General features: G+C 42.0%; 1 protein-coding gene across 3 annotated transcripts in view; it reads left to right on the top strand.

The window, feature by feature from the left end:
* The first annotated feature begins 96 nt into the window (after nucleotides 1–96).
* The window catches only part of SHPK (sedoheptulokinase), an 18,652-nt gene continuing 7,213 nt past the window's right edge, over nucleotides 97–11,535 (top strand). The window contains exons 1-7 of one of the 3 annotated variants that reach the window (XM_070735425.1): nucleotides 97–374; nucleotides 495–598; nucleotides 1,666–1,774; nucleotides 2,613–2,815; nucleotides 4,030–4,171; nucleotides 6,767–6,950; nucleotides 8,905–9,057. In XM_070735425.1, coding sequence (XP_070591526.1) covers nucleotides 2,636–2,815; nucleotides 4,030–4,171; nucleotides 6,767–6,950; nucleotides 8,905–9,057 — 659 coding nt within the window. In that variant the 5' untranslated portion in view covers nucleotides 97–374; nucleotides 495–598; nucleotides 1,666–1,774; nucleotides 2,613–2,635. The remainder of the gene's footprint in view (nucleotides 375–494; nucleotides 599–1,665; nucleotides 1,775–2,612; nucleotides 2,816–4,029; nucleotides 4,172–6,766; nucleotides 6,951–8,904; nucleotides 9,058–11,535) is intronic. The other 2 variants (XM_070735427.1, XM_070735426.1) reach the window with 2 other exon arrangements.

Here is an 11,535-nt window from a genome sequence, read left to right as displayed (position 1 = left end):
CGCTCGATTGTATGAACTCGAGTCGGGATTGATAAAGAGAAGAGAGCGAGGACTCGCCCAACGTGACGCCGGTGTTAGTCCGCCATATTGGATGTGGCGAATCCATGTGTATACAGTACAATGCAATGATGACCTCTTCAAAATGGCTGCCACGTCACGATGGCTGCCATATTGAATGTTCCCAGGCTTCCTCTTTGCTCCAAAGTTCATTTTAAAGGCGATTTTATTGCCTTTCGGAGTTGTTTTTCCAATCTAGAGCGCAGTCCACCCAACTTTACCTGTTCGAAGGTGAAAAATATGCTTTGAAAATGAGGCCACAGAGCTATTCTGCATTGCTCCAGCAACTTCCTGCTTCCCTTTTAATTGCATTTCTGGTCATTATGATTTTATTGTTTTATTGCATGTAACTCTGCAGCTGCACTGGTGATGGTGGGGTGTTAAAAGGCTCCTTTTTATGGCTTATCTTTGATGTTGCATTTCTCTTCCCTACCTAGCCTCTTGGGGCCCTTTCTTCTCCAGATGTGTGGGACTCCAATACCCATCATGCAGCATGGCCTGGGATCTTGGCACATCTGGATAAATTAGCAAGGTTTACCAGGTAGGTCTCAGCTTACGACCACAATTGGGACAGGAGCTTCCATCCTAAAGTGTGGCAGTTGTTAAGTGAGTTATACTCAATTTTAATGAACTTTTGTGTTGCGGTCATTAAACGAATAATTGTGGTTGGTCGGTGAATCCAGTTTTTCTGCAGTTTTGCTTATTGGAAGGTTTTTTTTATAAACCAGAGTCACTGAGATTGGGGTCAGTCAAATAAATTATGACCACAATTAAGCTCAAAATTTCTGTTGAGATATTTGTTGAGTGAGTTTTGATTCTTTTTTAAAAAAAGAAAATATAATCTTTATTGAAGATAAATAAGGGAGGGGATACAAAAAGCAAAAGGACTATGTGAATAATGCTACAAATGTGTATGAATTTAGAGTATACAGTTATAAATCAAAATACACACTTACATAAAGAAAGAAAATAAGGAAGAATTTTTGATTCATTTTATGACCTTTCCTACCGCAGGATGCTGCTGTGGTCATAAGTGTGACAAATACTCATAAGTTACTTTGTGGTGACTCTATGGTGCAATAGAAATAGGGAATAATGATACAATGTGTAACTGCATACAAGAATAGACAAATATATATAATGTAACGAACAATTTGCAAAGGTAATTACAAACTGGTTGATATAGAAATGTAAATATATAAAATGTAAAACTGTAAATATAAGGAAAAGGTGAAATGGATAAGATCTGTTTAAAAAAAGATATTGTGGTGTACAGACCTTTTATTTAATTTTTGTAAAACTCAATAAAGAAAACTTTAAAAAAATGTTTCTTTTTTCAATGCCATCATCATTTCAAACTAAATTAGCTGTTGTAAGTCAAGAACTTACTTTATTCAATATCCATATTTATTCGATTTGGTATATTTGTTCAGTCTTTGCATTCCAGCTCTATATTGTTTCCATTTCTATATAGTGATTTGATGGATGTATTTGCCTGGTTTCTACATTCATTCCAAATCTCTTATCTTTACTTAATTTTTGTATTTTTTTTCAATGGCTGTTCAACTTCTATATTTATTCTTTTTATTGTGAATCATGGTGGTGCAGTGGTTAGAGTGCAGTTCTGCAGCTACTTCTGCTGTTTGCTGGCTGACTGCAGTTTGGCAGTTCAAATCTCACCAGGCTCAAAGTTGACTCCGCCTTCCATCCTTCCGAGGTGGGTAAAATGAGGACCTGGATTGTTGGGGCAAGTGGCTGATTCTACACCAGTTAGAGAGGGCTGGAAAGCACTGTGAAGAAATATGTAACTCTTAAGTGTGATTGCTTCCTTCCTTTCCTTCTTTCCATCCCTTCCTCTTTTCCCCTTCCCTGCCTTTTCTCCTTCCTTCCTTCCTTCCCTTTCTTTCCTTTCCTTCCTTCCCTTTCTTTCCTTCCTTCCTTCCCTCTCTCCCTCCCTTTCCCCTCTCCCTTCCTCCCTCCCTCCTTCCTTTCTTCCTTCTCCCTCCCCCCTCCCTCCCTCTTTTCTTCCTTCCCTCTCCCTCCCTCCTTCCTTCCTTCCCTTTCCTTCCTCCCTCCCTTCCTTTCTTCCTTCTCCCCCTCCCTCCCCCCTCCCTCCCTCCCTCCTTCCTTCCTTTCATGGTGGCTCAGTGGTTAGAAGGCAGTATTGCAGGCTCAGGCACTGCTCACTGCCAGCAGTTCAATCCTAAGTGGCTCAGGGTCAACTCACCCCTTCCATCCTTCCGAAGTGGGTCAAATGAGACCCGGATTGTTGGGGGCAAGAGGCTGACTCTGTAAACTGCTTGGAGAGGGCTGTAAAAACATTGTAAAGTGCTATATATGTGTCCACGTGCTATTGCTATTCAATTTTTAGGGACAAGATTTCAATCCATGGTTCTGGACAGTTTACAGTTCAAATCTTACACCGACGGCATATAAAACAATTAGGATATTTTAAAACAGTGACTTAAAAAGCATCCAGGATGTGTTGCTCTGCAGTCTCTACAGTTGAGCAGGTGTAGGACTAACCTGTTTTCATTTTTCCGGCGGTACTCCAGGCCTCAAGACGCAACAACCTCAGATGGAGGATGAGAACCGGAGGTCCGTCGGGCTGCCCACCCCGTGCATCCTTGGCATCGATTTGGGTACCACGTCTGTCAAAGTGGCCCTGGTGGAAAAAACCAACAAGGGCCCGTCTCTGATTGCCAGCTGCACCAAACCGGTGCAGGCCAATGTGCCCATCCAAGATGCTCAGTTGCGGGTAAGGTGAATAGAGAGTAGAGTTGGAAGGGAGCTCAGAAGGTCTTCTAGTCCAACCTCGTGCTCAAGCAGAAGACTCTGGAGGTGTCAGACTCAAGGCCTGCAGGCCAGATCCAGCCGGCCCTCCCCAGCTCCGTTTTTGACTGCGACGATCTCCTCTGCAATCCTCTGCCAGTGAAAACAGAGCTTGTGTGTGTGCGTGTGTATGCGTGTGTGTGCGTGCATGGCCCCCTGAGCTCTGTTTTCAATGGTAGAGGGCTGCAGGAATAATAATAATTTATAATAATTTATTAGATTTGAATATCTACAGAGAGGAGCGCCATACAAATCTAATAAATAAATCAATAAATCAATAAATCAATAAATTAAAATAATAATAATAATAATAATAATAATAATAATAATAATAATAATAATATGACAAAGACAAACTGGTAAGAAGATTATTGTACTATTGTACTAGCGATTGATTGATTTTGAACATGTATGACCTGGACTGTTTATTTGGACTGTTCTGTTTGTTAAAGTAAACACCATATGCACTTTAAGGTATCTGTGAGGATTTGACTGGATAATTACTCATATCTCTAGCCATATCCCGTTTCTATGTGCATGTCCTTGATAACTCAACAGTTTCTCTGCACACACCTTAATACTACTTTCTCACCTTCTTTCATCTTTCTTTTCTTCCTTCCTTCCTTCCCTCCTTCCTTTTCTTTCTTTCCTTCTTCCTTTCTTCCTCTGCCTTCCTTCTTTCTCTCTCCCCCATCTCTTTCTCCTTCCTTCCTTCCTTCTTTCTCTCCTCTCTTTCTCTTTCTCACCTTCTTTCATCTTCCTTCCTTCCCTCCCTCCCTCTTCTTTCTTTCCTTCTTCCTTCCTCTTCCTCCCTTCTTTTTCTCTCCCCCCTCTCTCTTTCTCCTTTCTTCATCTTTCCTTCCTTCCTTCTTTCTCTCCTCTCTTTCTTTCTCACCTTCTTTAATCTTTCTTCCTTTCCTTCCCTACCTCCTTCCCTCCTTCCTTTTCTTTCTTTCCTTCTTCCTTCCTCTTCCTTCCTTCTTTCTCTCTCCCCCTCTCTCTTTCTCCTTCCTTCATCTTTCCTTCCTTCCTTCTTCATTCCTTCCCTCCCTCCTTCCTCTTTCTTCTTTCCTTCCTTCCTCTTCCTTCCTTCCTTCTCTCTCTCTCTTCTCTCTCTCTCTCTTTCTTTCTCTCTCGCAGGAGAATGAGCAGGATGTCCACAGAATCGTCGAAGCTTTAAACAGTTGTCTGGTGACTCTTTCTGCGGCTTTGACACAAAGAGTTTGCTGCATTGGCATTTCTGGACAAATGCATGGAGTGATGTTTTGGGAAGCTGGAAAAGGTGAGATTTAGAACACAGAATAACCTCTCAGAGGGACCCCAGAGGTCTTCTAGTCCAGCCTCACTCAGGCAGGACACCCTACTATGCCAGTGATGGCTAATCTTTTCCAGAGTGAGTAGCCGATGTGTGCGTAACAGTATTGGAAGGGACCTTGGAGGTCTTCTAGTCCAGCCCCCTGCTCAAGCAGGAGACCCTCAACCTGGGGGTCGGGACCCCTTTGGGGGTCGAATGACCACTTCACAGGGGTCGCCTAAGACCCTGGGAAAAAACAAATTTCCCATGGTGTGTTAGGAACTAAAGCTTCTATTCTGGCGCCTTGGAACATATTTTTACAATCTGACCAATCAGGCGTTTACAGTGGGTGTGTCCCTCTGACCTTCCTGCCAATCACCCCAAAGCTTTGTTGGGAGAAGTGGTGCTAGACTTATAGTTGGGGGTCACCACAACATGAGGAACTGTGTTAAGGGGTCGTGGCATTAGAAAGGTTGAGAACCACTGCCCTATACCATTTTGCACAAATGAGTGTCCACTTGCCTCTTGAAAGCCTACATTGCTGGAGCACCCACAACTTCTGGTAGCAAGCTGTTCCACTGGTTAATTGTCCTCACTGTTAGGAGTTTTCTCCTTAACTTCAAGTTGCTTCTCTCCTTGGGTTTGTTTTTTGTCCTGCTTTCAGGGGCTTTGGAGAATAATTTGACCCCCCCCACTCTTCTTTGTGGCAGCCCCTCAAATATTGGAAGACTCCGATCCTATCACCCCTAATCTAGGTAGTCCTCGAGTTACTAGCAAAATTGAGCCCAGCATTTCTGTTCAGTGAGACATTTGTCTTCGGAGAGGGGCGGCATACAAATCTAATAAATAATAATAATAATAATAATAATAATAATAATAATAATAATAATTAGTGAAATATTAGTGAAATACGAAGATCTAAAAATCGAGCCGCAACGATTGGCATAAGCCAGTGAAAGTGGTCCCAGTGGTACTTGACACGCTGGGCGCAGGGCCAAAGGATCTCAGCGGACATTTGAAAACCATCGGAATTGACAAAATCTCCATCTGTCAATTGCAAAAGGCTGCTTTACTGGGATTAGCAAACATAATTCGCCGCTACATCACGCAGTCCTAGGTGCTTGGGAAGCGCCCGACTGGTGATGAAATACGAAACCCAACATAGTGATCTCGTTTACTGTGTTGTACTGAAATAATAATAATAATAATAATAATAATAATAATAATAATAATAACAACAACAACAACTGAATCTGCCTTTCCCCAATGACTTTGCTGGCCAGAAGGTCGCAAAACTGCATTGGCTGCCGATTGGTTTCCGGGCACAATTCAAAGTGTTGGTTATGACCTATATAGCCCTACATGGCATCGGACCAGATTACTTATGGGACCGCTTTCTGCAGCACAAGTCCCAGTGACTGGTTAGGTCCCACAGAGTTGGCCTTCTCCAGGTCCTGTTAGCTAGATTGAGGGTAAGAAAAGACCTCCTGGTCCATCTAGTGTGCCTTTATACTATTTCCTGTATTTTATCTTAGCATGGATCTATGTTTATCCCAGGCATGTTTAAATTCGGTGACTGTGGATTTACCAACCATGTCTGCTGGACGTTTGTTCCAAGCATCTACTACTCTTTCAGTAAAATGATATTTTCTCACGTTGCTTCTGATCTTTCCCCCAACTAACCTCCGATTATGTCCGCTTGTTCTTGTGTTCACTTTCCTATTAAAAACACTTCCCTCCTGGACCTTATTTAACCCTTTCACATATTTAAATGTTTCGATCGTGTCCCCCCTTTCCCTTCTGTCCTCCAGACTATACAGATTGAGTTCATGAAGTCTTTCCTGATCAGTTTTATGCTTAAGACCTTCCGCCATTTTTGTAGCCCGTCTTTGGACCTGTTCAATGTTGCTTGGTGGGACCTAGGGAAAGAGCCTTACCTGTGGAGGCCCCGGCCCTCTAGAATCAACTTCCCCCAGAGATTCATACTGCCCCTACCCTCCTCGCCTTTCATAACAGTCTCATGACTCATAAATGCCGCCAGGCTTGGGGCCACTAGACTCTAGCCCCCAGCCAACGAATGTTATATATGGTTGTTGTCTAAGTGGATATAATTGATTTTAGTATAATTGGGGATTATAGACTAGTTTTAAATTAATTGTATTTAGGCCACTATTGTATTGTTTTCTTTTTTATATGTTGTAAGCTGCCCCAAGTCCTCAGAGAGAGGCGGCATATAAATCCAAGATAGATAGACAGACAGATAAATAGATAGGCATTACAAGACGGCATGACGCTGCATCATAAATATGAGCTGCTTGACAAGCTTCTAAATTTTGGAACATCGGACTCGCGGGCTACAGCGGTCGTAATTGTGAAAAACGTTCCTCAACCACTTTTTTCCAGTGCCGTGGTAACTTCGAACGGTCGCTACAAACAAATGGCTGTGAATTGAGGACTACCGGTTTAAATAACGTGCAAATACAGGGGCCTTTGTGTGTCGAGGATAAAAACGGAAAAGCAGTGTTGTGATCGGCCTGGTCCTCGATGCTTCTCCACCTGAGCCCTCACCTGCCTCTCTTCCAGGTGGCAGGTGGACAGAGAGTGAAGGCCGGTGGGCTTTTCAGCCGGACAAAGTCAGTTGCCTCATCACCTGGCAAGATGGCCGCTGCAGCCCCCAATTCCTCTCTTCCCTCCCTGAGCCGCGTTCGCATCTCAGCATGTCTTCCGGCTACGGCTGTGCCACCGTCTTCTGGCTATTGAAGAACAGGTACCTACAGATTATAACAGGGGTCTGCAACCTTGGCAACTTTAAGACTCGTGGACTTCAATTCCCAGAGTTCCTCAGCCATCAAAAGCTGGCTGAGGAACTCTGGGAGTTGAAGTCCACGAGTCTTAAAAGTTGCCAAGGTTGCAGACCCCTTTGTTATAAAACAGAAATATCCTTGTTAGGGATAGTACCAGGAAAAATTTTATTTAACATTGCGAGCAAGAATTGTATTTATTTATTCATTAGAATTTTGTCAGAATAAAAATGAGAACAAGAATAAAATAATAAAAAATACAGGGACTGGACGATAAGAAGATGTAGTAAGAAAAAATGTTTTTAGATTGCACAGAAATGGATAAACTGACATTAAAGATAAAAGAGAAGGAAGATACAGAACATTTTAAAATATGGGGATGTGTTTTATCATTCGTTGGAAAATAGAAATTAGGAGCTGGGAAAATACTATTATGTTGCTGTTATGATTATTATTGCTATAATTAATGATATTATTATTGATTTTATATGATACTGTAAATTGTTATGTATACAATTAATCGTGACACTACACTGTTCACAAAACACATATGTATGATAATTGAAAATGTCTAAATAAACTACCATATTTTTTGGAGTATAAGATGCACTTTCCCCCCAAAAAAGAGGCTAAAAATTTGGGTGCATCTTATACTCTTTTCGATACTCCCCCCCCCCCCCCAGCCCTAATGAGGCACTAATGCTCTCACTGGGCTTTTTTTCATTGCTACTCACTCCAAAGAAGGTTTTTTAAAGCCCTTAACCAGGGGATAAAATAATGTGCTGAAGCTGATTAGACTAAGGCCGTTAGCCAGATAAATACCTTGTAGGCAGATTCCCCCCCCCCTATTTCCCTCCCCCAAAACATCTTATACTCCATAAATTTATGGTTTGTCTTATTTTGATCTATATACAGTGATCCCTCTATTATCGCGAGGGTTCCGTTCCAAGACCCCTCGCGATAATCGATTTTTCGCGATGTAGGGTTGCGGAAGTAAAAACACCATCTGCGCATGCGCGCCCTTTTTTCTATGGCCGCGCATGCGTAGATGGCGGAGTTTGCGTTCCCCGCCGCCCACGCAAAGGGGAAACCCCGATTCGGCTCCTCGCTGCTGCTGCGCTACCGAGCAGATCAGCTGCTGGGCGGCCGAAGGAACCTTCCCTGGGTCTTCCCCCTCTTGCTGGCGGGCGGGCGAGCGGCGGGCATCAGCGAGGAGCCGGAGTTTCCCCTTTGCGTGGGCGGCCGGGAAGACCCAGGTTGGGCGTTCGGGGGGGTGCTGGGAAGCCCCCCAGGCCGGCTGCGACCTTTTAAAACAGCCGCGCCGCTTCCCAGCTGAGTCCTGAAGCCAAACCCGGAAGTGGATTTTTTTTTAATTAATATTTTTTTAAAAATCGCGATATAGCGTTTCGCGAAGATTGAGATCGCGAAACTCGAGGGATCACTGTATTTCCTATTTAAATTTTCTATTCATTGACACCAGGTTTTTCCATGTTGAGTAATATTCCGAGTCTTCCTTATCATTTAATTCTATAGTCAGTTTGTTCATTTTCACAGATTCATTTTTTTTAAAAAAAAATCATTACATCCTCTGCCAGTATAGGGGACATTTTCCTTGTATGCATAATTTTTTATGCCGCTCAATTTTTCCAATGGATATAAATTAATTAATTAATTAATTCTATTTGTCGTCTGTCTGACTCTCTGAACTGCTTTATTTATTTATTTATTTATTTATTTATTTATTTATTTATTTATTTATTTACTATTTATTTATTTATTTATTTACTTATTATTTATTTATTTACTTACTTACTTACTTACTTACTTACTTACTTACTTACTTACTCATTCATTCATTCATTCATTCATTCATTCATTCATTCATTCATTCATTCATTTATGTCTTTCCTTGCTGCCTAGGCCAGATTTCCTGGTGCCCTACACTGCTGCTGGAACCATCCAGGACTATGTTGTGGCCATGCTTTGCAGCCGAGAGAAGCCACAGATGTCCGTGCAAAATGCTGCTGCCTGGGGCTACTTCAGTACCATTGAAAAATCCTGGAACACTGCACTGTAAGTCTGAACACAGCCTCAAAGGGAGCCTGCCCACCCCATGCACTGCTCACTGTACCGATTGTGCCCTGGGCTTTCATCTGATGCATCTCAGAACGGGCAACTTTAATATGCATGGAATTCAAGAATCCCCTAGCCAGCATGCTTTAAGATGGGTGGACTTCCACTCCCAGAATTCCTCAGCCAGTCTTCTTTAAAAGGGGAGGACTTCCACCCCCACAATCCCCCAGCCAACAATGCTTTAAGAGGGGAGGACTTCCACCCCCATAATCCCCCAGCCAGCATGCTTTAAGAGGGAAGGACTCCCAGAACTCCCTAGCCAGTTTGCTTTAAGATAGGTGGACGTTTTAAGAAGACTGAACTTCAGCTCCCACAATTCTCCAACCAGTGAGACTGCCTGGGAAATACTGGAAGCTGAAGTCCACCTACCTTAAAGCCCGTTCTTTAGCATTTAAGTTAAGTTTCATTTAGGTTTAAACATTTTTAAAATTATTTTAAATGCATTGATTGTGGTGGGTGACCTTAAAATAGAATAAATATAGAAATGGAACTAATACTGCAATCAAACAAATATAGAAATGACATAAAGTCCGCAAGGAGTTGGGTGGCCTACAAGTCAAAATAAGAAAGAAAGGAAGGAAGGAAGGAAGGAAGGAAGGAAGGAAGGAAGGAAGGAAGAAAGGAGGGAGGGAGGGAGGGAGGAAAGACAGAAAGAAAGAAAGAGAGAGAGAAAGAAAGAAAGAAAAGAAAGGAAGGGGGGAGGAAAGACAGACAGAAAGAGAGAGAAAGAAAGGAAAGAAAGAAAGAAATAGGAGGGAGGGAGGAAAGACAGACAGAAAGAGAGAAAGAAAGAAAGGAGGGAGGGAGGGAGGGAGGAAAGACAGAAAGAAAGAGAGAGAGAAAGAAAGAAAAGAAAGAAAGAAAGAAAAAGAAAAAAACTATAAAAATGGAATACAGGTAGTTCTCTACTTACCACCATTCATTTAGTGACCATTTGAAATTACAGTGCCACTGAAAACAATGGATTATTACTGTTTTTCACATTTATGACAGTTGCAACAACCCCGTGGTATCTGACGCTTGTCCACTGGCATGTACTTATGATGGTTTCAGCATCCTGGGGTCACGCGATCCCCTTTTGCAACCTTCTGACAAGCCAAGTCAATGGGGAAGCCAGATTCACTTAACAACTATGTTACAATGGCAGTGATTCACTTAATAACCAAGGCGAGACAAGTCATAAAATGGGGCAAACCCCGCTTAACCAATGTCTGACTCAACAATGTAAAAAGTTTAGTGCCATAAAAGTCATTAAATGGAGCCATAAAACGTATTTAACAACTGTCTTGCTTAGCAATGAAAGTGTTGGGCTCAATTTTGGTCATAAGTCGAGGATTGCCCGTGTTATTCAGCCTCTATACCCCCCCCCTTTATTTTTGTTTTTTTCTGGTATAAATTTTTAATTTTCTCCAACATAAAATAAGAACAATACATAGAGACTTAAAAACTCATGGTCCATCTAGACTGCCCTTGTACTATTTCCTGTATTTTATCTTAGGATGGATCTATCTTTATCCCAGGCATGTTTAAATTCAGTGACTGAGGATTTACCAGCCACGTCTGCTGGAAGTTTGGCCAAAGCCCATCGAGTCCAGCATTCTGTGTCCCACAGTGGCCCACCAATTGTACATGGGGATCTTGAGCAGAAAGAGAAGGCAAAATCCTCCCTTTCCCTCGATCCCTAACAAATGGTACTCAAGGGAATCCTGCCTGCCTCAACCAATATAGAGGCGGCACATGGACCTCTGTTTCAATAACCACCGATACTCTTGGCCTCCATGAATCTATCCCATCCTGCCTTGAAGCTATCAAGGCTGACATCTGTTACGACCTCTTCTGGAAGTGAATTCCATAAACCAACGACCCTCTGGGTGAAGAAACTTCAAACACAAAATCAGTGCTTATAATCAAACATACACAAAAAACATTCTTATAGTCATTCTTCTATGTTTCTTCTATGTTTCTATTCAATGGAGGCTCTTAGGGTATATCTTTTTCCTCCTCTTAAGAACTCTAAGCTTATGCAGCATAAAAAAGTCTTAAACCTCTTCAGAAAGTATCTTTTCTCCGTCTAACAATAAAAAATTGCAACAACCTAGACATTCATAGAAACTCATTCATTTGCATCTTAATTTAATCTTACATATCTACTAAACTTAATTAGTCTAATTTCTGAATATCTCAAAATAAATAGTACTAAATAAAGATGATGATGATGATGATTATTATTATTATTATTATTATTATTATCATTATTATGTCAGTACAACACAGCAAACGAGATCACTATGCTGGATTTCGTATTTCAGCACCAGTCGGGCGCTTCCCAAGCACCTAGGACTGCGTGATGTAGCGGCGAATTATGTTTGCCGATCCCAGTAAAGTGGCCTTTTGCAATTGACAGATGGAGATTTTGTC

Source organism: Erythrolamprus reginae, chromosome 1 (assembly GCF_031021105.1).
Source record: "Erythrolamprus reginae isolate rEryReg1 chromosome 1, rEryReg1.hap1, whole genome shotgun sequence".
Lineage (NCBI taxonomy): Eukaryota > Metazoa > Chordata > Lepidosauria > Squamata > Dipsadidae > Erythrolamprus > Erythrolamprus reginae.
This window is presented reverse-complemented; position numbering and strand designations above follow the sequence as displayed.